Raw genomic sequence first — 27,438 nt, forward strand, 5'->3', positions numbered from 1 at the left:
CAGGCCAAGTTTTTCTTATCTGTGTAGGTAAGGTGTTGCTTATAGGATTGGTCCAGACCTGTGAACTTAAGACGCATTCCCTCAGGGTTGCCCAGTTCTATGCAAGATGTTTTCAACCCACTGCATGCAGGAGGGACTGTTGTTTTCCATGTATAGACAGAAGCACTGAGGCAGAGAACCATATAGTGGGTTAGTGCAGGAGGGAGACATTTGTACTCATAGCTGCTGTGTTCATAGCCCAGTGCTGTATTTCCTCATCAGAGCTGCTTATGTCTTCTGAGCTGGTGGCAGGCCTGAGGCAGTGAAGCAGTGGGCAAGAGCACTTAAGGAAGGTGCTTCTGCTTGCAAAGCTGTGTTGGTGCTTCTGGTGGTGTGTTTTCACTTAGATAGGCTGGTGCTGCTGTTGGCATAAAGCTGGTATGTCTCTGCTGTTCAGATGAGTCCAAGAGGCTCCTGAGTAAGTTTCAGAGAGCAGCAAGAACTGTTTTATGGCATGTTGCAGATGCAGAGAACTGCCTGGGCTGTGGGCAGTGTAAAGAGTCTCCCACCCACAGCTGGTGTGAAGAAACTTCTGAGTGCTGTTCATCATGAAGGGAGGGGGGATTTTATGAAAGGATCTCAGTTGTCCCAGGCTTAGTGATAGTACAAGTCAGTAAGAGAGGTTATGTCCAGGTAGACTAAGCATTAGAAAGGCTGCATGGCTTTATTTTTCACCGAAGAAAGCCTCTTCATGCATGCCACTTGGCAGTGACTGTAAGCAGTGCTTCCTCAAGCATGCTGTCCAGATTTTTCTGTCCCCTGGTGGTATGGCATCTGCTGCCTGCTCTCCCCAGGTCCCTGCTAGGAGGGTGTGTCAGGCCTCTCCAAGGACCCACTGCAAATCTAAGTTGTTGAAGGCAGAAAATTTCAGCAGGAATCAGGAGCAGTCAAGAGCTGCTGCAGGACTGGTGCAGAGAATTCACACAAGAACATGTGTGGCTACCAAGGAATGGAAGCGTTGGTGGGGCAGAAGCGTGGACGCAGGGTCCTCTGTGCAGAACTCCAGGTGGATGAGAGTGTGGGGCTAATGACTCCTCACTTGGCTTTGCTGGCAGGAGCTGTCTATGCACAAAACCATGCAGATTCTGGACAGCCCAAGGAGCAGTTTGTGACTGAGAGACAGGTATCCACGAGACTACTTCTGTCTCAAGACCTCTCCCTAACTCCAGCTGTGGCCCTTGTAATGCAGCTGCAGTACATCTGTGGGATATGTGCATGAAAAGAAGGGGAGGGTGGTTCTTATTTCATTGAGGGAACCATCAGTCCCAGAGCACTTGCCTTCCAGGTCCAGCAGCTGGTTTGGGGATAGGGCAGCTTCTGAAATGCTAGGTGCATCCGGTATGCCAGGGATGTGCTCAGGAGGAAGAGGAACAGAAGGCAAATTCCCAGCTTTGTCCTACAGCTCAGAGCAAGGCCTTCAGCAGGAAGGGCTGGACCTGGTGAAGCAGGAAAGGAGGGTTTGAAGTTCATTCCTTCCATCCCCCTGCACTGCCTTAATTTCCTTCCCATTGTTTTGATCCCCTCAGCCGTGACAGTAGTGGTTTGCTTACCAGTGCTTCCGCTGCAGGGATGGTGGGAGCTATCTAGTCACTGGAGGAAGGTCTCAGCAGGGCTTGTGCTTTTTCATAACCTGGCAGCCCATGTCCCTGACTTGGGAGACAAAGCTGTAGCCTGTCTTGCTGATTTCCATATAAATCACAAGACCACAACTGGAGCTTAGATCTCTCGGAGCTTCAGGGAGATCACCAGCACCAAGGAGACACCACCACCAGTGCTGCCTCTGGAGATGACCAGAGTTCCCCTTGGTGTGACCCTTTAGGTGAGCACTCTCTGTGGATGTAGCAACCCTTGTACTCTTATTATTCCTCTGCCCAAGTCCAGCTGAGGAGTTGGCTGTGCAATACAGGCAGCTTATTTAAGATGTGGTGTCTACACAGTCATTACACGTGCTAGTAAAGCCCAGCCAGTCTACAGTTGCTTGGAGATTTTGGGTCACCCATGGCACAGCAAATGGGGGCGAGCAGCCAGAAAGTTCTGAATGGAGGTTATTTTCTGCTGGGTCAGTCCCACACCATGTTCAAGTGTAATGTGTAAGCATAACCAGTATCTGAGCAGAGCTGCAGAAGCATGAGAGCAGGCTAAGGTACAGGGTCTGCCTAGAAGCCTGTGTGAATCCTCAGGCAGGTTTTACGACCAGCACTGAGAACCACACAAGCAGGGCTCTTCTGCCTTTTTAGCAAGAAATGAGACATGTTCTACTTTCCCTTTTGTATTTTTGCTCCTTCTATTAAAATGAAGAGGTTCAGCACGGATGGAGATTTGTGCTAAGTGTAGAGTGTCTAGGTTTTTTACCTGGAGTATCGCTCCTCCAGCAGAGACTGATCAGTATGTTTCTAAACCACCCAAGGTCTAACGTGAAAACAAACACTAATACTTTTCGGCCTTGAGTATAGGTTTCAGTCTAAGGGCCCTATTTTCTTCCTCCGAGACCAATTCGAATGAGTAGCTGTTGCTGCTGTGAAGCTAGCCCTGATAGAAGAAACCTTTCTCTGCAGATCTGGATGAATAGGGCATGTTGAGAATATACAGTGGCGTCTGTACTTGTTTAACCCCCCTTCCTCCTGTTCTCCTTGTTTAAGTGCTGTGTTGCCATGTATGAAGTTGCTGTTGGAGAGGGGAGGGTGTCCCTTTATGCTTCTCTGAGAGAGTAGGTTTGTCATAGTGTGTATGAAGGCTCCAGACAAGAAGGGCCAGGTTGCTGCAGATTAACTGTCTCTAAGTCCCATACAAAGCACTGGCAAATATGACTATGGCTTCTGAGTTGGGTTAACATCTTGCTTTTTCTTTTTTTTCTTTTTCTGAAGCTCCAGGGTATTACCTGAGGGCTGCACATGGAACTAAAGAGGATTTAAACAGTGTTGCCACTGTGTCTTGCAGATGGCAGGCAGAGCACAATGCTTGCAAGGAGGCCGAAGAGGAAGGAATATAAAGATGAGTCTGGGATGGATGAACGCTCCTCTCCCAGAGTGCGCAGGGCAACCACGTCCAGAGCTGAGAGGATCTGGCCAGGGGGAGTCATTCCCTATGTGATCGGAGGGAATTTCACTGGTCAGTAGTGAAAACATTGTTCCCTGTTTGGTCAGCGGTGAGTGTCTCAAAATGTGAGGGAGACCTCAGGAGCAGAGTTTTCCCACAAATAACTCTCCTGGGGCACAGTGGGCATGTAGTTGCACAAGGAATTGTGCAATGTGGAGGCTTGAGACTGAAATGAGATGTTTCTTTTGGAGTCCAAGAAACAATTGGGTGACTTGGTCACTTTTCTTGATTGCTTCAGGCACCAGCATCTGTGAGTTGTGCTCACCCCCTGTGTTCCCAGAAAGGGATCTTCCCTGCTGTTGGAAGAGCAGGAGCAGGAGTAACCTAGGTTGCTTTCTGAATCCCCACTTGGATAACTTTCCCTGAGGACTCTGCTTCCTGACCTGCTGTTTTTTGGGTACCAACTTCAGGGTCTCCTGTAGGTGTGTGAAGGGGAGGATCAGTGAGCTGTGTCCCATGGTGGATGAGGAGCTCTCCAAAGTATCCTTTCCAGGACCTTTGTAGCATCTCCTGGGCACTGTCCAAACTAAGGTGTCTCTTGGGGTGCAGCGTATCACTTGTCTGTGCCTCTTGCAAAGCAGACCACCTCTCCATAGCTCAGTGGTTCCCCACAGGATTTGTTTTCTTGACTCATGGATGACAAATGCTCTGTGCCTCAGTGAAGCCAGCTCCTTCCTGTCTCCCCCAGGCTGCCTCCACCATCTCCCACTAGGATCCAGCAGGCCTTATTGACTTAGGCTCCCATGATGTACTTTGTTCCAGCACCCAAACTGCTGCCAGAAGTCTGCAAAGCCCCAGTGGAACAGTTTGTTCCCCTCCTACAAAGGGAGGGGCTCATGCAACCTGGCAGGATATTGAGCAGCCTGCTAGCCACAGCTGTCCCCCCACAGGTGTCAGAGAACAGCCATCCCCATCCCTCAGGGTCTGCTGAGAGTGTTCTCTGTGTTACATGTGCCCCACTGCCCTAACCGGTCCAGAGCAGGTAATACCATCGTTTCATTTGGGAGACTCTGTAAGAAGCAGCTCTTGCCGTAGGACAGTTCTCTCATGTTCAGTTTGGTGTTTTGCCTCAGCTTAATCCCACCCTGGAGCGCATCTCTCTATCTCTTGCGGTTTTCTGATGTACTTCTGGCCTTTCTCCACTCTCTAGTCCCTCTTGAGAGTGGCAGCTTGCTCTGCAGCCCTGTGTGTACCAGAGGCTCTGCTGGAAAGAAAATACTGTGGGAAAGCCGCCTGAGGCTGCGTACCACCACTGGGGCATCACTGCCCAGCTCTCTGAATGGCTGTTCAGGATGCTACTGAGTGACTGCTGGAGATGGTCCATTCTCTGAGGGGACATTCTGTTTCCTGTCTTCTTGCAAGTGTGAAACAGGCATAGTACCCTGCTTCACAGGTGAGCTTTCCCTCAGTTCAAGCATAATAGAGCAGTGTCTCTCTACACCTTCTTATACTGTCCTGAGACTGCCTCTAGCTCCTATATAATTCTTGCTTCTAATTTCAAAGATCAACTGCCTGATGACAGCTTTGCTTTAGTTTTGAGGAGCATCTGTAGCACTCATGAGGTTTCTGAGTCTCGAAAGATGTATGTGGTCATGGTACATTGCACCATGAGAGTAAATTTGGCACACCACTAAGCAGCTGGTGCACAGATCAGATCAACAAGCAGCTCTGTCAGAATGACCTCTACATAGTGAGGTGACATTTCTCAATGCAGAAAAATCAGTGTGCTTAACCAAGTTTGCTACCTCTTTAATTAGAGCAACAAATTCATCAAGCACAAGGAGAGGAAAGGATCATAGAATCATAGAATCATAGAATAGTTAGGGTTGGAAAGGACCTTAAGATCATCTAGTTCCAACCCCACTGCCATGGGCAGGGACACCTTACACTAAATCATATCACCCAAGGCCTCATCCAACCTGGTCTTGAACACTGCCAGGGATGGAGCATTCACAACCTCCCTGGGCAACCTATTCCAGTGCCTCACCGCCCTAATAGGAAAGAATTTCCTTCTTGTATCCAATCTAAACTTCCCTTGTTTAAGTTTTAACCCGTTACCCCTTGTCCTTTCACTATGGTCCCTAATGAAGAGTCCCTCCCCAGCATCCCTATAGCCCCCCTTCAGATACTGGAAGGCTGCTATGAGGTCTCCACGCAGCCTTCTCTTCTCCAGGCTGAACAGCCCCAACTTCCTCAGCCTGTCTTCATACGGGAGGTGCTCCAGTCCCCTGATCATCCTCGTGGCCCTTCTCTGGACTTGTTCCAACAGTTCCATGTCCTTCTTATGCTGAGGACACCAGAACTGCACACAATACTCCAAGTGAGGTCTCACGAGAGCAGAGTAGAGGGGCAGGATCACCTCCTTCAACCTGCTGGTCACGCTCCTTTTGATGCAGCCCAGGACACAGTTGGCTTTCTGGGCTGCAAGCGCACACTGAAGCCAGCTCATGTTCAGTTTCTCATCAACCACCACCCCCAAGTCCTTCTCCGCAGGGCTGCTCTGAATCTCTTCCCTGCCCAACCTGTAGCTGTGCCTGGGATTGCTCCGACCCAGGTGTAGGACCTTGCACTTGTCATGGTTAAACTTCATGAGGTTGGCATCAGCCCACCTCACAAGTGTGTCAAGGTCCCTCTGGATGGCGTTCCTTCCCTCCAGCGTAAGGAGGGAACCACACATCTTGGTGTCATCGGCAAACTTGCTGAGGGTGCACTCAATCCCACTGTCCATGTCAGCGACGAAGATGTCAAACAAGACCAGTCCCAACACCGATCCCTGAGGGACGCCACTCATCATGATACAGTAAATTAGTGCTGTAGTTGGAAGTAGGTCCCAGATACCTAGAGATGTTTACAGGTGTAAGATTGACTGTTCCTCCATCCTGATGAAGTCCACTAGAGATTTTCCAGAAAGCCGGGCCTTCACTGTTTGCTTTTCTTGGTTTTCCTTTTCAGGAACCCAAAGAGCTATCTTTAAGCAAGCGATGAGGCACTGGGAGAAGCACACTTGTGTAACATTTGTGGAGAGAACCGATGAAGAGAGTTTCATTGTGTTCACATACAGAACATGTGGGTAAGTGACATGCATATTACCTGCAGCTATGTGTGTTGCACACATCCCTTTCGTTGACAAATGGCTTTGTAAGTCCAGCTCTTATCAGAATAGACCAATGGCTACCTGGGGGAATCTGTCACAGAGATGCATCTGTCACTTACAGTATGGATTGCCAGGATAGTTTAGTATTTGCTCAGAAGAAGGTGCTAAGCCTTGCTGAATTCTTTCCCCTATACACTTAATTGTATATATGCATTTTTACTGGTATACACTTAAATATTTTCTTTATACATACACACACGTAGGTACATATAGTATATGCAACTGGCCTGTCCTGGACCCTGCCAGATGCCATCCTCTGTTTTTACAGCTCAGACTTCCTCAATTTACTGATTTGCTCATGAATTTTTGGGTTTTCTTTTCCAGATGTTGCTCGTACGTGGGTCGCCGAGGAGGGGGCCCTCAGGCTATATCCATTGGAAAGAACTGTGACAAGTTTGGTATTGTGGCTCATGAGCTGGGTCATGTAGTGGGTTTCTGGCATGAGCACACACGGCCTGACAGGGACCAGCATGTCACGATTATCAGAGAGAACATACAGCAAGGTAAAATAGCACTTTAGGTTATTCCACCTGGCTTTTGGGTGAGTGGAAACATTTCTTGCTGGACTCTGGAAAACCCTAGTGGTCTATGAGCTGGGATGGAGAAGAAAAAATATAGCTAGGCCTTGCCTAGAGTAAGATCAAAATGGTTGGGTGAATAGAGATTTTGGATGTCCAGCTGGAATTGTTGGAACGTAGGAGTATATCCCTTTCATTGTAGGCTACCAGGGGTGGAAGAGGGGTTTTTGCTTGTTTGTTTTTAAGTGATTTTTTTTTTTTCTTTGTGTTTGGCACCATAGGACAGGAGTACAACTTTTTAAAGATGGAAGCTGGGGAAGTGAACTCACTGGGAGAGACTTACGACTTCGACAGCATCATGCATTATGCTAGGAACACATTCTCCAGGTGATTATCCAAGGTTACATGTCATTGGGAGTATTTTCATTAGTTGTAATTCACTCTGTGGGATACATGGAGTGTACAAGAGGGCCTATTGCAGAGATATGTGGAAGTTGCAGTGAGCTCTGCTGCATTGCAAAGCTTGAAAAATATGTGAAAAAGCAAGATGGGTGAAGAGAAGTATGGTGTATTCCTGTTTTCTCCTTCCCACTATATCCACCCAGTGTAGTTAATCTCAGAGACCTTCCAAAGCCATGTTAACATGTTTTGCAACCTTTCCAGGCAGAAGGGTTGCAAAGCATCTATGTATGCCTGTGTGTATCTGCCCACATGCAAGGAGGGCAATGCTAAAACCAGCTTTGAATCTCTTGGTTGTCCGACTCATGTTTTGGAGTCACAATATTGCCTTCAGAGTCTATAGCAGCTTTGCCAAGGGAGAATTTAAACTCTAGATCATGATCTTTAATTACTTGGATTTTTTTTTTAGCCATTTATGTGCGTGCTTTAAATCATCATCTCTGTACCTCTATAGTTCTGAGTGACTGGATTCTTCATGGAGGAGTTGTCATTCCTGGCCTAACTAACTGACCAATTTCTGTGCACACTGTTTGCCCTTGACTCCTATCTCATCTCTCCAGATGGAGGGATTTTCTGATCAAGCAGCCTTACTGGACAGAGAGGTGAAATGAACGTAATTAGTTATCTTCTGGATTTAGAATTAGGGTTACTGTATGACCAGCTTCATTTGGCTGCACTACTGGTCCTTCTAAAGAGCTTTCCACCACTACATGTCAGGAGTAAAGTAGATGGGAGGCAGAGCACAAATATTCACACTCTTGAGAACTTTTTGTTGCAAAAAATAAAGGTGTCTTTGCGCTTTTTAAATTTTCTCATTCCCCAGTTTTATGGAAGTGCCAAACCTATTAGTTTGTGCTTTTGTTTCTGAAGCTTCGTGTCAACTAGGGGAAAATGATCAAACTTGCCGAAATGCTGCTTATTCTGGCAGGAGGAAATGGTGGCTGGGCAAGAGTGCTTTGCAGCCTTCAGAGATTTCTTTGGATCAGATACCCAAAGCAAACAGTTTTTCTTCCCTTGAGGCATCTGCTGGATCCTTCCAGCATTTGCTAGGCTCTAAATGGTTAGAATTGTCTTGCACAAAAGCGGGATTAAGTTATTACTGCCATTTATATTGTAGATGCCTTTGAGTTTGTGTCTCTTGAAAACCAGGGTCCTTCAGAACACTGCTGGGCCAAAAAAGGGATAAAAATGGCAAGAGTCCTTCTAAATTTAAATTGGTGCTTAACAGGATTTTTAATTCTGTTTTCTTTAAGTCTTTTGTCTCTGTAACCCACCCTCACCCCAGTCAGTCTTTGTGCAGTAATTGAACTGAGCACTAAGTGCCTCTGTGGGCTGATTGTGTTCTCACCATAAATAGGCAGTTCTGGGAACAGGCTTTTACTTTACCAAGACCTTTCTTCCCCTAAGAAGAATGATGCTTACTTTGACTGATGAGTAGAAATCTGTGAGTGTATGTGTATCTCCTTCCCACCTTACTGAGTTTTGCAAGTGCTGGCCAATTGCAACCCAAGCTGACAAAAGCATACACCCCATGAAGACAATAAGTTCCAGCAAATTTCATTAAGATCAGTGGCTAGGTATGGGAGATAGCCCCTGCATGACTCAGGGGGAGGGATGTAGTGGGTGTTAATACATTATCAGATGCTAGAAAGTCCATGTAGGAAAAAAGATGGTGCCCCAGCACCCCACCAGTGGAGGTGGGGTGTGAGTGGAAGAGGAAGTGAAGGACGCAGAGCAGTATCTCTGACTTGTCTTGAAGCAACTCTTACATAGTGCTTAGCACAGCCTTGATGTTTTTAACTCTTGTGAATGTTGACAGCAAGTCATATGGTGTTTGCCACGGTCAAACGCTGCTGCAAATCCTGGGTCACTCCTCATTTTCAGTTCACAGCAAACCAAATTTCCCGTTAGCATCTGTAGCTAATAGGAATAGGAGTGTGGCACAAGAGACTGTAATGACAATAGTAACAATTTTTTATCGTGGGAATTTCTGTTCTATGTCAGAAAGTAAGTTGTCTGCTTTGCAGAATGTGGCTGCAGGCTTATTTCCTGGTGCATTCCTTACAGACATGGCAGCAAATTAAATTGAATGTTGCTGTCTCATTAAATAATTTCTTTTACAGCTGTCAAGACACATAAGTGGCAGCTTAGCAATAAGAAAATTTAAACCTCTGCAGAGCCCTAAGCAAATCGTGGGTTACCTTAATTCACTAAGTCTCCTGTTAGCAGACATGGCAGCATAGCCTGGAGTTAACAAAACATGACTTCTGCAAAGCTTGTGTTCGAATCAGGATGCAGGTAGCACTGCCTGTGTGTCAAGGGACATCTTCTTGATCTATTTGCAACACACCATACTAATCCTGTACAACATGTATACACATCCTCCACAGGTTTTACTGTTTGGAGTTACACTGCCTGTCTTGTGCACAAGGGAGTGTAAATACAGAGCTGGGACAAAATGTAGCTGCCTGCAGCTGAGTGCTTAATCTGCCTTGGGTATCTGCTTCCTTGAGTGGTGTTTAAGCACCTGTATCTAGTGCCCTCAGACTGGACAGTGAATGTTCAGCATTTATTGAGATCAGTTGATAACTTCATAGCATTTGCATGACACTTTACCCTTTCAGGCAGATTAGCAGATGCTAATGATTCTTGAGAGTATCTCTTCTCAAACTCTGTTATTCTTAGCTGGTAGCAATGGTCAGTTGTTGTGCTTGACTTACCCCTGCATTGGGCAGGTAATGTATGTTCTGCCCATACCTGGACAGCAGAACAGTGGAGCATCCAAGATTCCTGTGTTATTTTCCTACCTCTGGGAGGATAGATTAGGTATCTTATTCAATGGTCAGGGATTGAGCAGTCATTGAGCTGCTCTGTTTAATGATGTCTGCCTGGTGTTTATTGATTTGTGAGCCAAAGTATTGGTGCTCTTAGAGACACTCACGAACTGTGAAACTTAACATCGTAAGTGTTGTTAAGCAGATGCAGTTTGGGTGGACGGCATGGGACTGCTGGAACCTGTGTGGTTTAGGCCAGAAAGTCTCTTCCCTATTCTCAGTTCCTTTGATTGTAAAATGAGAGGAACTATACTTACTGCTTCCTAATTTGGAGTCATGTTCAGCAATGCATGCGAAGGGAGTACAAAATTCAGCTGGTGGAAGAAGGAAAAACAGAAATCTGACAGCCCCAGCCTAGGGTACAGCCCTCTGGAAGAAAATGTGTTTGGCAAGTTGTAAGTGTAATTTGAAGTATTGTGTGAGCAATACCCTAGCTCTATGCTATGCACAGAAGGCTGGGGGCTGTGAGTATGCAGTTGTGAGGGATGGAATGGGAAAAAGAATCAAAAGTTTGCTTGTGCAAGTGGTGGTTTCTCTATTAAACTTTGTCATTCTTCCCTGGTTGAGCCTGGAGATCTACAGAAAGCATTTCACTGGCCACAGAAGTATGTCCCTGCCAAACGCTAGCTCTTCTGTGAACTCCTGAGGAGGCTTGAAAACTTACCAACCTGTTTCTCTGTAAGTGGTGTTTCTGGAATCGGAGGATTTATTTTCAGTGCATAAACTTAAATAAATTCAGCCTGAGGCATGCAGCTGGCATGTAGAATGTCAGCCTGAATTTGTCAATCAAAATTTGATGGGCTCACCTCAGAGCTTGTAAGTACTGATTTTGGTGCTGATCAGGAATTTTCCTACCACTGAAGAAAAACAGCATTTCCCATGCAGAAGCTGATTCTAGTTTCTAAACCAGATTCAGTTCCTTTCCCTCCTTCTTCAGTTTGAATATTTACAAAATAAGTTTACCTCACAAAAAAATGTTTAATAGAATGATACTTTATTTTCAAGAATGCTGACTGCAGCTCTGGACAGCTGTGATCCAAATTGTCTACTTACAGTATTTATTTAAAATTAAACCAATGCAAAAGAGCCCTCTCAGACTCCTTCCAAAGGCTCTTACACAGCTGAGCATCCCAGTGAACAGAATTGCTTCGTCTTAACCCATACCTGAAGACTCTTTCATCAGGACTAGGCAGTACTAAAATTATTGCTTCTGCCCCTCAGAGAAGTCTGCGTCACTGAGCTGATGCTGAACTGTCAAGCTCGCTGTTAGCCTTGGCACCTCCAGCCCTGTTAGGCATTCAGGGGTGCAGTGAAATGGTTCCTGTGGACTGGACAGCCTGGCTGCAAGAACTTTACCAACCTGAAATTCTGGTTTCTGATTCCTCCCACTTCAGCCAAGGCTGCCCTGGGGTCTCTCTTGCATGCAAGATTTTGTTTGGATGCACTGACTTTTCTTTTTGATGGAAGTGAGGCCCCAGCTTAAGTCCTTTACTAAGATCAGAGGTGCAGTAAAGAGCTTCTGAGTATGAAGTACCACATGGAAGAAATAGTAGTGAGGAAAAATAAGCAGAGACAAGTTGAGTTATTAGCTTGGAAACTTGTGCAGAACAAGGGTAAAACTCTTGATATTTTTCTCTTGTCTGTGGCAACCAGTCACTGCCGGCCCAACCTCAACTGCTACTGAACAAGCTCCTCTTCCCTCTGCTCCTTTGGCTTAAGCATCCAGTCTGTGCTTCTGCTGAGCCAGATGTGCCATGAACCTTCTGCAAGAATATTTCATTGCCTTTTCTGATTTATAGCAAAGAATGTATCTATACTCAAACAGAGGCAGCAGCAATTTTGATATCTCAAAAGAGGAATTTACTGGCTTGGCAGACTTGTCTGTACGTTTGGAAGCTGTCTGCTCTAGTGAGAAGGCTACCTCAAGACATGCAGTTTTCACAATCTGCATTACTCTTGCTTGTTAGCATGGGATATGGTCAAGGGGATGATGTGGGAGGCCTGCCATAATAACTTCCTGTGCATCATGTCGCTTTCCCTACTTCACTGCTCTGTGTCTCTGTTCTTCCTTTAGAGGGGTTTTTCTCGACACCATCCTTCCCCGTCGTGATGATAACGGGGTCCGGCCAACTATTGGTCAGCGTATTCGCCTGAGTCAGGGAGACATCGCTCAGGCGAGGAAGTTGTACAAATGCCCAGGTAAATACAGCTTTTGGAGGTGGCTCCAACTTTATTATAGATACATGGTTTATCTGTAAGGCACTAGAATTCAAGAGCACCTTAACAATTCCTTTGATGAAAGAGACTCAGGATATACAGACCATTAAATGCTTCAGGCTGGAGCTGTGGGAGAATTGAAGTTGCCTAACTTCAATTCTCCTATTAGTACTTTGCTAGTATTCCTGTTTGGTTTAGGGCTTCAGGTTGGTCTTGGTCCAATGTAGACTCTGCTCATAGAAAATTAAATCAGTGTACAAGACCATGTAAAGAGTGGAGTCTAGGAGGTAGCAAAGTGGCTATGTTATATCTTTGTATACCAGAGAGATATCAGGTATACTGGTTCTCTGCACACCAACCATCACACTTCTGTTGAGTTATTTATATAATTGTTGTCCCAGAGATGAGCCTTAAGGGAATGGCAAATTTATCCTGTGATTATGGTGTGTTGCACTGAGGCTTGGGAGATAACATGGAAGAAAGATCAAAAATGCTGATTTGTGAAACAACCAGGTGGTAGCAGCTGGTGCTCTGAGCTGTTCAGGGAAGGGTTGTATCGCTCTGTCTGCTGTCAAAGGGTTGATAGACTGGGAACAGCTTTGATAGAGAAGCCATCTACATATGTGTGACATACCAGACCAACAGTCTGGGTCTTGCTTTTTGTGGGGTCTGAAAAGATTGTCAGTGTTCCGGGTTCAGCAGTAGCAGCCATTTTTCTCCTTCTTAGTAGTTGGTGCAGTGCTGTGGTTTTGACTCTCAGCTGGAGAACAATGCTGATAACATCAGTGTTTTTAATTGTTGCTCAGTAATGTTGACTCTGACCAAGGACTTTCTGAGTCTCATGCTCTGCCAGGGAGGAGGGGAAGCTGGGAGGAAGCAGAGACAGGACACCTGACCCAAACTAGCCAAAGTATTCCATACCACAGCATGTCATGCCCAGTATATAAACTGGGGACAGTTACCTGGAAGGGTGAGATCACTGCTCGGGTAGGGCTGGGTATCAGTCGGTGGGTGGTGAGCAGTTGTATTCTCTTCCCTTGTTATTTCCCTTATCATTATTATTGGTGGTAGCAGTAGTGGTTTTGTGTTGTACTGTAGTTACTGGACTGTTCTATCTCAACCTGTGGGAGTTAACCTTGTTTTGATTCTCCTCCCCATCCCTCCAGGAGCTGGGGGAGGAAGGGTGGGGAGTGAGCGAGGAGCTGTGTGGTTCTGGGTTGCCAGCTGGGCTTAAATCACGACAGTCAGAAAGAGAGTTGGAGTCACAGATATGATTGGGAGACTAAATTTAGCCATCAGAACAGAAGGATCATTTAAAGTAGAGATGTTAGTGAAAGTTTATGCAACAGTTTTAGCTGAATAGGTTAATAAAGAAAACTAAATTTCAGAGAAGTAATCTGCTGGTCTTAAGGACAGGTTGAATATGAGGATTCATAAAGAAAGGCTCTTTGCTTGAAAGAATCTTCAAGCAAAGATGGCAGCCAGTCTGGTGCCTGTGGCATGAACTTCAACAACTGAGAAGGGAGAGAGCATGGGAAGTGTGAAGCTCAGAAGCAGAAAATTTAACAAGTTCTGCCGAATTTCTGCAGGTAATGAAACATCCATGAGAACATGTCAGAGAATGAGAGAGTTGCCCTAATTTTGCAGAATTATCATGAGCACTCATAATAATGCAGAGAGGAAAAATAGGACTTTTGCAAGCATGGCCCAGGAGTTTATCTATATGGGTTGGTCTGGACAGCATATTGGTCCAGTTGAGACCAGGCTTTGACTGGTTATAAACCTAATATAATCATAAGTGATTAATCCTCTTGGAATAAGCATATCAGAGAGAGAGGGAGAAGATGAGGAGGGAGGGATGAGTACCAGTATACAGAGTCACATCTTAAATGAGTAGCTGGCTACCACTGCTCTCTGAACCATTCATGAGGCAATGGGAACTTGCTGTGCAAATCTGCTGCTTCTCTGTATCTAGCTACAGGGCAGAGAGCACGGGTTCGTAAGGGTCTAGAATAAATTCTGATGACTTCAGGATCTGTGATGTTTAGGGATCTCTGCTTAGCTTATAGTAAATGGTATAACTTTCTTAGGTGTGCTAGTTCTAATTACCTTTTTTGTTTTTCTCTTTGCCACTTAGAATTTTCTCTTATTTGCTTTGGTTGAACAAGATGTAGTTCTTGGAAAATTATCTCATGGATTAGCTTAGGAATTTGTTTGTTTGAATACTCAAAAGAAAAAAAAAAGGATGTTTTGTACCATGTTTTCTTGATTGAGTCAGACTTAATGCAAGCAGGCTTTTCATTCTCATAGCTGGAAGCATCAACTACAGACTCAGATTTCTTGAGGCAAGCTGAAAAGCCACTTTGGCCCGAGGTTAAAGTCAGACTAAAAGCACAAAGCAACTTCCTTTAAAATGAGGACTCTTCTGAGTCTCAAGTTTTCCACTTGCAGGTTTGAATTTTTCTACTTTTAAGTTTTTTTTTTTCCCCATAAAGCTTTAGCACACATTACTGCAGTTCAGAACATACTTGGCAGCAGAATGATTAAAGCTTTAAGCCTACAAAACCAATCAGCTTCACATACCTATTGTTTTGGTTTGGTTTTCTTTTTTTTCTTTGCATCAAAATTTGTACACATGTTGCATTTGAAGAGAAGGGGTGCAGTATATTTTATAACATTAATATCTTCAGCTGCCATTTGAATCTGTAGCTTGAAAAATTCCTCTGCAAAATGCAAAGCGCAGGAGTTCACAAACAAAGGACTGCAGTTGTATGTTAAAGCAAGGACTGAATGAGACTTTAGATTGAGGACAATTTTGTTCAGCAGTCAAATTGAGGAATTTTAGGTAAAATGCAACAACATGATACAGAAATTGGATGGCAGATGGTTTCCCTTTTAGAAAGAGAGTCTCCATCTGAGAATGACTGAGAAAATTCCCCCAAAAAAGAGTTAACATGGTGGAGGATGAGTTACAAGCATGCACTGGCATGAGCCAGGACGACTGCTGTGTCTATTGGAAGAAACAGGGCTTTCCAACTCATTAGACTGGAGCTCTTGTGGCTGCTACAGTTAGGGCTGGCTTAGCTTTTCGATTCTAAAACCCTGCTGGTTTAAATTGCTCTTAACTCCCCAAAGTTTATACCTGCTGTTTTAAAGTTAGTGTCAAGCCAGGTGAAACCAAATTAAATTTGTTGAAAAAATTTCTGGAAGGCAAGATGCATTCTGCTACATAGTAGTAAATGCTAGATTTGGTATGGTTAAATGGTTGAGGATTTGATAAGTATAGTCACTACAAAAGACTTGAAAACAGCATGTCCTGCTCTTTTGTGCTGAGCTAAAGGAAACAAGCGTAACTCTGCAGGAATGGTTAAACCATAAATTGAGAATGGTCCTCCATTATACCATTTATTCCAATTCTCAGTACATTTTCAAAAAGATTTAGTATACCAGTAAACAGCCTGTCACTCAACTGCTTCATTTACAAATGACTTCTGAAGCGTTCACCTCTCCTGCTTTGCTTTTCAACTCTGCTCTTTTCTAGCTGCTTGTATGTGCAACAGCCTCTTTACCATGGGCAAAAAGCACCTTAGCTCAATTTCTTGGATCCCAGAAGTACCAAACACTAGTGTTGTTGGACCTATTGGCTTCTTTGCCACTAACTGGAGTACAGTTGTACTGCTTTTTGTTGTGCTCTGCAAGAGATTATGCTGTACACACAGATATGCATTGCTCATTATTATAATGCTTCTCCCTGCACGTGCAAGCAGTTTCTCTCCTCTGTGCGGAAAGGCCAGCCTCTCGCAGCCTGTCTGGAGAGTTTCCTCTGCAAGGTTTGGACAGTTAACTAGATCTCCTTAAACAGTGTTTTGCAGAGTAGTGTTTGGTAGTAGATCCATTAGTACCTGTTCCATAGTTACACAGTCTTGCCAGGAACTGCGTAACTACGCTTGGGAGAATTAAGTCTGGACTGTTGGAAACCTTCACTGTGGTTCAGTTTAGGGCAGTAGTCCTCTTTGTCCTATGTGATTATGGTCATGTAGTATATGTTCCCAGTGATTTAGAGTCTACTAAACAAACTTTCTCTTTCAAATAGATTTTTGAACAGAGAAAAAGAATCGTTATGTATCTTGGTGAGTTATGGATTGGAATCCCCTATTTACTGAGACACCTTGTCAGATGATGGCATTTCTAGATACATCCTAAGGTGGTGGCCACTCCAGACTATGCATTGACCGGTGGTGATGCCAGAGGATCAGCTGAAGAATGGCTTGCTGTCCTCAGCATAAGCATGGTGGGACTCAGCTTCTTTGAGATGTCTAACTGTTAAATAGGTAGCCTGCATTTCCTATTTGAGGATCCTAGGAGCATTCTGGGAGCTGGAATTATCCTAACAGATTTTGATGAAGATAATAAGGCAAGGCATCATTGCAAGAGGTAGAAAGGAAGAAAGTATACTTATTTTGCAAATGGCAGCCGGATTTGTTCTCTGATTCATGCGTGTTATCACTTTTTATAAGCATCTTTCTGCCCACCTGATGAATACAGACAGCATCACCTGCCAAGTATTTTGGGAGAGGTGGGAGGATCTTAGCTATTTCTGCAGAACTGAAACTCAGACTTGCTGTGCAATGCTCCTTTGCAGTTGCATAATGCAGGGGGAGCTGTCAGGCCTCAAAACTGCTTGAGAAGGAAGGAGCAATGTAAAGGTTTTGACCTTTCATTTATTTTCTTCATTCCTCTAGGGCAGGTGTGTGCATTTACCTGATAATTTTGCTAAGTCGTGCTCTTTTCAAGTAGTTTAAAATACCTTTGGCTTTCCTGACAGGAGTCACTTTTCCAGGTCCCATGCTGACCTGTGCTTTGAAATATGTACAAGTTGTTCCTTGGAGTGACTCCACCTTCCAGAGCACCCCTATGAGCTGCTTGGTTGGGCAAACCCCTTTTTTATGTCCCCACCTATTGTTCATCTGGTCTGCTCTGTCAAGCTGGGGATCAAACTGCTTCAGGGAAATTAAGAAATTCTGGCCTAGGTGACTCCCTCTTTCCTTTTTTGAAGATATTAAACTTTTTGAATGGGGCCAGTCTCTTTTCACCTCCAAATTCCAACCCACCCATCTAAATGTAATTATGGCTGAAAATTAGTGAGGGTGTGATAACATGAGGCAGAGGAATATCCTCTGGCATTTCCATGGGAAGGGGAGGTCCTTGTCGGATCTTTCAAAGCACTCCTGCTTAACAAGGGATTTTTGCGAGCTGCCTTACCATCACTGAGGGAACCAAGTTGCAGGTCAAGGGCAGCTTTGTAAGATCAGCTCATTAGGAAATTGGAAAAACAACTGGAAAGCAGATAAGCCAAGGTCCCTGCTCCTTGCAATAGGCATTTGCATGTGTCTAGTGAGCACTCTGAAGGAAATGGGAGCTTTGATATTTATGATCCTCCCACCTAGCCCATCAGCTGCTCTGCAGATGTAGATGGTCACTCCCTGTTCCAGCTCAATCCTTCTGGATCAGAGAGCAGGAACTACAGTAGTCACAGCTTTCCCACATGTTGGAAGCTGTGGTTCCCAAAAGGAGCATATGTGTATGCATATTACTTGCTTTCCAAAAGTCACTCTGGGATCTACATTTCATCAACTGCAGCAAGCCATAAAAACAGGAAGGTGGAGAGCAGAGTGAGCTGCAGTGCTCACATTTTATCCTGCACAGTATGACAGAAGGGTAGGTGCTGAACAGATGAAGCATGAGGGCAGTGGGGCTTGCCCTGCTTTTGTTAGGATATTTTAGCCCTCCAGAAAGACACTTAACAATGGTAACTAAGGAGAACTTCATTGTGCAGCTTGTAATGAAGGCAAAACAGATTTGCTGGCAGCAGTCTTGGGGTTGCAAGGTGAAGTGGGATTGATATTTTGCATCTGATTTATGGATAAGATATTCCTCAGTAGGGTTGAAACCTGAAAGTGCTGGCATGTGGAAGGAAGATGAAGGAGGAAGGGTGTCTCTTTAAAAGCTGTTTCACCTGTGTCCTTGCACTGATCATCATCTATCCAGAGGATTCTGCCAAATTTCACATCACCCCTTTGGCAAGGTCTCATTTGGTCAGTGACTTTTGTCCAATACCATGAATGAGCATCCTTGGAGCATCAGCCACCAACCTGCACACAACCACGTGCAAATACTTTGGTAGCCTCTGATGTCTTTCAGAAAGTCACTCCTCGTTGCTGGTTTCTTCTTCCTCCTCCTGCAGCTTGTGGAGAGACTTTGCAGGACTCAACAGGGAATTTTTCAGCCCCTGGCTTTCCAAATGGCTACCCGTCCTATTCCCACTGTGTCTGGAGGATCTCAGTGACCCCAGGGGAGAAGGTAAGTGCCAAGCCAGCACAAGGTGTACTCTGTGCTTCCCTTGCATGTGGTTTTGCCTGTGATGATGGCTTTAGCAACTGCCAGTGATTTCCATCATGCCTGGAGTGCAGGGTTGGAGCCTGGAAAGGCTCCTGAGCAACACTGCTGTCCTTCCAGAGATAGGGTCAGGAATACATGGTCCTAAGGAGGAAAGAGGTACTGCTGGAGCACAGCCCCCCCACAGGTCTGGGTTGCATGTTGATCTCTGATCCTTCCTCTCTATTTGAGGCTGAACCCTGCGTGGACATTGTGTGTCACCCACAGGTGACTGTCAGATGAGTTGGATAAAATGTGCCAGCAAGCTGGGGGCCCAAAGACAGCCTGAGGAGCTGTGACTGACATTAGTGGTCTGCCCCTGTCACACAGCATAATGTTCCTGTCAGAGGACTCCCGCTCCCCCCCTTGAAACACTGAGCCCCGCTGTGCATCAATCACCCACCCCGTCCACTTTCTTCCCAGCTCCTTTTGTTTTATTGATCTTCCTGTGGAAATGAAATCTTTCCTTAATCCACTAACACCAGCCCTTCAGGCCTTTCATGCCATACCAGCCTGCAAGAATGCACAGCCTGGCTTGGGAGCTGCTCAGCAGAGTGGCTTTGCTGAGGACCACCCTCGAGACACACTTAAGACTCAGACTTGAACAAAGAAGAGCAGAGCTCATTCATTTTGCAGCAGATATCTTGCTCTGGGACAGAGTTCTGTCTCCTGCAAGCCTGGTCCAATGCAGTGATGAGCTCCTACCATTCACTGCAGGGAGAGCTTCGCCAGGGGCAGAGGTGTCAAGAACTGTCCAGGTTTTGAGACTATGGAACTGGGATTTTTGCAATGTAAATGTTTCTGTAAATTCTCCCTTTGTCTCTCAGCTTCTTCAGAAGAGTTGTACGGGATAGGACCCAGCATCTAAATACTGAACCACTGATGTAAAAAAAAAACAACAAAAAACAACAAACAAAAAACCCAAGTTCAGATTAAAAGATTAAATACTTCAATTTGTCTGTTTAATCAAATGCAGCATTTGGTACAAAGTAGCAGGATAGCACTGAGGCATTAGCTTGGGGCAGATACTGGGCTTGTAGTATTCATTTGCATAGAGCAGATGAATCTCTTTTTGCTGTCCTAAGTCAAAAAACTAAAGTGTGAACAAAATAAGCTAAAGTGTGAATAAAATAAGCAACACAGTTCCAGACTGCACTCTGCACATCCAGCCAGGGCTTTGAGGGAAAACATCTATTTTAATCTAATGAAGCAGACTGTAGATGTAAGTTAATAAATTCATCAAATCTTGCAAGGAAAAATGCCAGAAGTACACCCCATCAATGACTTCCATAAGCCCATAGAGAGGCCTATATTCCATGTTACAGAGGAAGGAGACCAAAGGGATAAAATTTTAATGCTAAGCTCTGCTCAGTTAATCCACCGAACACAATTGTATCATAATGATGGTGTGGGTGTAATTGTCAGAATGTGGAAACTTGTCAGCAAAATTAGCTATTTCTTACAAGTGTCATTTATATAAGGGTGGAGGCCCCAAACATCTGTGTTTTGGGTCTATGTGTTTCTCCATGATGTTCACATTAATCAAAACCAGTGATTCAAATTTTTATGAAAAAAAAAATCCCCAAACCAACTAAACCGGAACAAGTAGGGCTTTTTTAGTAATTTTAGTAACCGGGGAGCAGTGACTGTGAATTACAGGATGGATAGTTAAGTGCTGTCCACTGTCGTGTACTTTCATGGTTTCATTAAATTACTTTGAGAAGCATTTCTTTTTTTCAGGAAAGCTGATTAAAAAATCAGCAAACTGTCCAACTGTCTTTTCCTGTATACTCACTTAGGCAGCACTGTAGCAGAGGTCAAGCGCATAATCTGTAGGGTCTTCCCTTTAAAGTAGCTCCCTTCCCACAGAAGTGTATGCTCTCTCCTTTCAGATTATGTTAAACTTCACATCAATGGACCTATTTAAAAGTCGCCTTTGCTGGTATGATTATGTGGAGGTTCGTGATGGCTACTGGAGGAAGGCTCCATTGCTGGGTGAGTAGTTGCTTCATTTTAATTGCATTTTGTGTTCCTCTTGATGCTTAGGGGGTAGGTGGGGAAAATAAACAGAAACAAACTTTTCTTTACCTGGAAAGAGGTTCCACTGAGCCAATGTACTGGCCATCCATTAATGTCTCCATCCAGGATGTCGATGTGCTGTATTCACATCAAATGATCCCTGCTCCAGTTCCTTTGATAGCAGAGTCTTTATTCCTTCCTTTTGTGGCTTGAGAAGAGATGCAGAGAGGGTATGGCTTGGACTGAAAATGTGGTCTCTGGAGTTTTATTATTGGGTTTTCCAAAGACCAGGGTAGAACTGCCAGGCAGTCAGAATGAAGCAGCCATAGAGCTCCTGGCCCAAGCGCCTGCCATTATTTCTCAAGTATTGTGTTTACAAATACACAAGTAGTCTGTGCTTTGCGCCTCTGTACTTCTAGCAGGGAACTTGCCAGATCATGCTTAGGATGTCAAAGTGTGCAAGGGCCTTGCTCTACTCCTGCTCTCAAATGTAAAATGGTGCACTGCAAACAGCTCTTCCTGCCTGAAAGGAAGTAAATGATCAGGTTGTGTAGCATCACCAGTTGCGTTAGAGGTGCTATGCCCCATGCTGCAGCACAGGAGTAGGCTAGTCAGCATGGGGTCAGTAGGCTTAGGGAGGTCTGGGTGCTCTCCTTGGCCCCACTCAACATCCCAGCCCTGGTACCTGGTGAGGTGCTACAGCTGAAGCCATGCTGCTTTCCAGAAGTTTCCATGGGCCTGACTTTCAGTGCAGAGTTGGAAGCTGGTTTTACTGTTTCCTGCCTGTTTCAGGGCTGGCAGCATGTATTGCTGTTTTCTGCCGTACATGCATCAGGTAACATTGCTCCAGCAGCTGCAACCTAGCTCCTCGTTATTTATTTTTTCTGCTGAGTAATTTAAAGGTATTTCAGAAGGCAAGCACCTCCCTGTCCCCCAGTGCAGGTGGACCTACAAGTGTTCCCATCTGGAAGGAGACACTGCATGAGTGGCCATGGCTCCCGCAAGGGGCTGAGCCCATGAAATTAGCTCAGAAGAGGCAAACAGACGGCAGTTCAGCAGGGGGTGGGGAGGGGATTAGCGTGAATTGTGAAAGCACGGGCTTCTTGTGGGGAGAAAAAAAATACATGTGCACTGCATATTTTCCCAGGGAAGTGTGTGAAAACTCAGCCTTTAAATGGTGTATAACTTTTTATGAATGGGCCTTTTATCACACTCTGAGGAGTTTGCTCATTCTTGTTCCTCATCTGCTTTTCCTCTCCTTGACACCCTTGTTAAACTCCAAGTCTAAATCCAGGAGGCAGTTGCTCAGTGACCCTAGAGAAAGGTGCTTTGCAGGGCTGATGTTTTTTGTTAGTATGCCCTTTGGGAGTGGAGATGGGAGATACTATTGGTACACTGCAGGGCTGTCACGCTGCCCCAGCAGTGCTGGGCATCTGGGGGATATAGCGGCTTAGAACTGAGTAGCCAAGTAAAGCTAGGATCCAAGATAATATTTGGATGGGTGACTTCATAAGAGAAAAAACTTGGTGGTGAAACTGCTGAAGAGAAACAAAGTTTGCAACTCACTTGTGGCCTGCCACAGAGGAATAGCTCTTGCATCCTTGAAGGTCATAGCCTTTGTGACCTGCCAGCCAGCAAGCTTTGAACTATCTGACACCTTATTCAGTGTAGGGAACCACCAGTGCAGCCTGCTAACGGGAACTAAGGCAGTGTCTTGCAGGTAAGGCATTAACCAGGTTTTTTGCCCAGTGGAGGTAAGCCTTTGCCTGGTGATGCAATGCCAGGATCCCTGTCACTGCTGTCCTGAGTAAATTCAACCTCGCAAGCTGCTCTCTGCCCCGTCAAATTCCCACTGGGGATTCAGTGGGACAGGGTGCCAAGGCCATGCTGAATTTCACATATAGCCCTGCTGATGTCAGCTGAAGTGAAGAACCACGTTTGCACTGAGTCCTCTCATTGCATACTTGGTTCTTGCTCTGTTTCTGTGAGGAGCTTCTGGCTGGAACTGCTACAGCTGAACTCAGGACAAACAGGTAGAGGAGCACCAAATCAGGGTTGTTAAGGTTGTCTGGGACATCTGCAGCTGTTCTTCTTCAGGGCTCATTCTTGTTGGCAGGATTTGGGTATTTACTGGTGCTGGTGCCTGCCAGAGAGCTCAGATATGGGTGAATCATGGAGCAAAAGGGCTCTTGGTCTCTCTTGAAAGAGACTGAATGACTGTAGAGGTTTAACTGGGAAAAGGTGAGAGCAGAGGACAAGATAGACGGTGTTTTCTCATCAGCATGGCCACATCTCGCCTTTGGTTTGAGTTGGACAATTTTCTCTTAGTGCAAAATGCTGAAGGAATTTCCAGGGTCTAACGGGTGGAAAGGATGTTTCTTCATGTCACATCTCTAGAAGGACAAGGGATGGTTTCCTACTTTTATTGAATTAATAATTGAAGAGGATATGAATTAACTGGGGGGGGGGGGGGGGGGTGGTGGTGGTGGTGTGGTGGTGGTGGTGTTGAAATGGGAACAGAAACTCATTTAAAAGCACAAGTGGTGGGAGGGAAAGGGTGTTTTACACAAGCACAGCTCCTTTAACCACAGCCTCTTTGCTTCCTGGAGCCACAGGTGCCTGCTATGCTGTGCTGTCCATCAGCCAGGAGATCTTGATCATCTCTTTCCTGCCTTCTAGGTAGATTTTGTGGTGACAAGATCCCTGAACCAGTAATTTCCACGGACAGCAGGCTGTGGATAGAGTTCCGGAGCAGCAGTAACATCCTGGGCAAAGGCTTCTTTGTGGTCTATGAAGGTACAGCCACTAGCTAGAAGTCTGTTGCATTGCACGGAGCAGCCAGAACAGGATGCAGGGGGTTATGGGATCAGCAGGAGTTCTGTGTCACTACATAATTAGATGTAGCCCTCACTCTTGTCTTTATGGGAATTGGCAGATTTTGCAGGCTGCTTCAGCAGACAAGGCATGGATCTTCCAATGAGATCATCACGTTTTGGGGAGGACAACAGGATGGCAGCATGGAGCTATAGATTCTGTTCATACACCACATTCTGTTTCACGTAACCAGCCCCTGCAAGCAGCATTGCTGAGTATAGCAGGATTTCTTCCAGTAACTTAGTAGGCAAAATTCTGTTTCGGATCATGCATTTTATATTACTTAATGCAGCTTATTTTGTTGTGGTTTTTTTGGGTATTTTTTTAATTATCATTTATTTTTGTAATCTTTTTGGTTTTGCTTTGTTTTTTCTCAAATGCAAAGATTGTTCTTTGGCTTCTCCCTTGTATATTTTACTTACAGAAGATTAGAAATTAGCATATCGGATCTTCTGCAGGTCAGGTACTTTGGAAACTTGCATGGCATGGAATGCTGAAACCACTTCAGCAAAGCAATACTATCAAAGTCAGTAACAAATGAGTAACATCCCTTCTCCATATATGCTTATTTTTTTACAGTATTTTAATATATTACAAGCCTTTATGGTTCTCCAGGCAACAGGAATTTTCTTAGAAGTACCAGTGTTGGCCACAATATTGACTTTCACTGTATCAGTATCAGCATTGCATTATCTTCTTTCTGCAGCCACAGAAACAAGCATGACACTGGAAGCCCAGTGCTCAAATGTCCAGTATACTCATGGGACTGTTGGAGAAGTGCAAATAAAGCATATGAGGATTTCACAACAGTGTGGGGCTAACAAATCTGTTTCACAGGAGAAATATCTGGTTTCTACAGGAATTGTTGCCCCAGAGACAGAAGTAGCTTCCCTGATTATGGGTTTTTTTACATCTCTCCTGAGAAGCAGCTGTTGCCTGAACCATGTGGTTTGTAACACCCCTTTTATGGTAGTTTGTTGGAGGAATTAGAAGTGATCAAACTAGCGTGTCTCTAATAGACTGATATATTTTGGGGTTTTGTGTTGGTGGGCTTGTCAGATTAATTCTTACAGGGGGTTATTCCCCAGTGATACCTGCTCCAACTTTAGAAGAAAAACTAAAACAAAAGGCAAGGTGAGGAATGCTTTGGGGAAGCAACTTCTCTGTTCTTCACCGTGGATGTTAATATTGCATCATGCTTCATATTGTTAAATGGTATCAGAAGAAAATAAATATTACCTTGCTTACATACCAGAGTCACTATGCAAGTTTTCTTTTCTCTTGATAATTTTCTGTATTTCCTGTTGATTAGTAAATGACCCCTAGAGGCTTAGTAAATATGAGCTATACTTGCTTCACTTAACTTTTGAGGAGAGCAAATGAAAGCAGAATGTGCATCTTGTGGTCAAACTTCCCTTTGACTCTTCACATTTTTCTAGCTCTTCAAGACTCTGGCTTTTTATTGTAACCCTTTCCTGCAATAAGCTTCCAATTGGAAAGGTATGAAATCTATGGCTAAGCCTCAGAGCAAGCAGAGAGTATGACTGGCAGAAGCCAGCTTTTACCACAGAACCAGTGACAGTCCATTGTATAATTCTTAACTCAGCCTCCTCATGACAGAGCAGCAGGTAGTGAGATTATCAGCACCTCTCTCCATAATTCATTTGCTGAAATTGGAGAGTTTCCAAAAATCCTTAATCCCTGTTGACCTCCAGTGCAAACTCTGGCAATGGCTGGTTTCTTTCCTCTGTTGTGACTTCTGTGTCTTGGCAACAAAGGTAACTTTTATTTTCAGGAGGGATTGTGCTTAAATGTTTAATTTTTAACAATTTTTGTTCAAAACCTCTCTGCATTACTGTTAGTTCCTCTTTTTCTTTTGAACTTTTCTCCCTCACATACTAGAAGGCAAAAGCATGGTTTAGCACTTTGTTTCTCTGTGCTCTGCTTTACTTAGAGTGCATGTAAATGCTTGTACATCTGAACACTGCTGGGAGTTCTGTGGCTGAGGACTGATTTTTGGATATGGATTCCTCCAGGTCTTGGCCCTAAAGTTTCCAATAAATGGGAGGAAAGAGACAGAAGTATGTAGCCACTTGATGGGAAAATTATTTGATACTAAATGATAGTGTAGTGAAAATGTCCTCATAGTTCAGTTGTTCCTTTTCTTTCATGAGATTCAAGATGGGAAGATGCTGGTGGTTTTGCCCTACAGCAATGCTAGCAGCCCTGAATTTGTCATCATTATTGTCTTCTGAGGCTCTATCAGCAGATGTTCTTTCCATTTTACAGTAATGCTCTTCCAGTATACTTTGGAGCTCAGCTAAATTTCAGTATGAACTATGGCAGTGGTAGAGAATATGCTGTTTGCTGGCTGACAGTTTTACGGGGAGAAAGTTCTCTAAAGGTTTACTCGGAGGTCCTATATAGCACCACTTCTAGATCTGAATATATGAATTTCAACTTCAAACTATATTATGCTTTGCAGCTGAATTTTGGGTGCAACTATTTGGTGGTGCCTTAGTACTGATTCTGTAGGAAAGAAGTTATCACTGCATTAGTGAATCAGTGCTTTTAACTAGGCTACAGTTAAGCATTAGCAGCTTATAAGGCAAAACCAAGGCAATGTTACCCAATACAAGCAATTTCCAGGACAGTACAGTGAGACCCAAATCTGAATACAGTGTCTTGTGGGGAGACTCCAAGAGTGAAGATGGTTGATGTCTGGCAGGTGTCATTGCAGTGCCATCTCTCTTGTACCTACTGTCAGTGTGTTTTGTTTGCTTGACTAGCCAGTGTTTGCTTGCACAGCCAAAACATACATATGCCTTCTGTAGACATGCATTTTGTGCATCATGGGTTAACACAAGTTTTAGCCTGTGGTCTTACTTTCATTTGTTACAGGCTTGCAGACAATTATGCTGAACTGCTATTGTCTTTGAGGTCTCTGCTAGTTTTGTATTAAGCTAGATTATATTAAACTTTCTGGTCTTGTCTTTAAACTTACTCATCCTTATATTTAGCAACAACCTTAATTTTTCATACACAGCAGTCAGCCTGGTGGTCTCCTGGTGAACAGCTGAACTCATGCTTGCTAATGTTGCCATCTTGTGGCTGGATTAGATTTGCAACTGATTTTTTTGGTTTGTTGTTTTTTTTTTGCCATTTTTCCGTGGTCTTTATTGCTCGCAGCAGGTTTTAAGCAGTTATTAAGGTGACCAGCAGTGTGAAACGTGAAAAATCATAAAAATTCTCTGTCCCAGTGAGTTCACCTTCTACGGCGGTTGGCACAGAAAGACAGGAAACACTGTCAGTAGGACAAAATGCTAGATTTGTAAAAACTTCCATGACTTGTATGCTGCCTTTGTGTAACAAGCAGTATTGACACAGATTTGAACAAGGTTTTGCTACTTGTTTTTTATGAAGCTATCTGTGGTGGAGAAATTCACAAAGATGCTGGCCAGATCCAATCGCCCAATTACCCAGATGACTACAGACCTTCCAAAGAGTGCATCTGGAAGATCACGGTTTCTGAGGGTTTTCACATAGGAATCACATTCCAAGCCTTTGAGGTGAGAAATGTAATTTTATATTATAATGTGAATATTATTTTGCCTCTGTAGATACTTTAAAATGAAGAAGAAAATTTTAAAAGTTTTAAAAAAAAAAAGCACCTCTTTTGAGTCCTTCATAACATAATTTCTTCTCACCAGAAGTTTGCTCATTTTGAAGCCAAGTTTTAAATATGAGTTTTCAAAAACTGTTACTCTCGACAGAAAGAATTAGAAGGGGCACA

The 27,438-nt window shown here is 44.4% G+C and overlaps 1 protein-coding gene across 10 annotated transcripts in view; it reads left to right on the top strand.

The window, feature by feature from the left end:
* TLL2 (tolloid like 2) overlaps positions 1-27,438 on the top strand; it is a 95,092-nt gene that overhangs the window by 52,805 nt on the left and 14,849 nt on the right. For 4 of the 10 annotated variants that reach the window (XM_061459359.1, XM_061459358.1, XM_061459360.1 and 1 more), the window contains 9 exons: positions 2,977-3,147; positions 6,088-6,205; positions 6,614-6,792; positions 7,089-7,194; positions 12,175-12,299; positions 18,562-18,677; positions 20,645-20,747; positions 23,451-23,567; positions 27,069-27,214. In XM_061459359.1, coding sequence (XP_061315343.1) covers positions 2,977-3,147; positions 6,088-6,205; positions 6,614-6,792; positions 7,089-7,194; positions 12,175-12,299; positions 18,562-18,677; positions 20,645-20,747; positions 23,451-23,567; positions 27,069-27,214 — 1,181 coding nt within the window. Of the gene's footprint in view, positions 1-1,203; positions 1,859-2,903; positions 3,148-6,087; positions 6,206-6,613; positions 6,793-7,088; positions 7,195-12,174; positions 12,300-18,561; positions 18,678-20,644; positions 20,748-23,450; positions 23,568-27,068; positions 27,215-27,438 lie in introns of those variants that run through there. The other 6 variants (XM_061459361.1, XM_061459363.1, XM_061459368.1 and 3 more) reach the window with 4 other exon arrangements.

Source organism: Pezoporus flaviventris, unplaced genomic scaffold (assembly GCF_033815535.1).
Source record: "Pezoporus flaviventris isolate CSIRO_AGI_PZ_B2104156 unplaced genomic scaffold, CSIRO_AGI_Pfla_v1 ptg000029l, whole genome shotgun sequence".
In the NCBI taxonomy this organism is placed as follows: domain Eukaryota; kingdom Metazoa; phylum Chordata; class Aves; order Psittaciformes; family Psittacidae; genus Pezoporus; species Pezoporus flaviventris.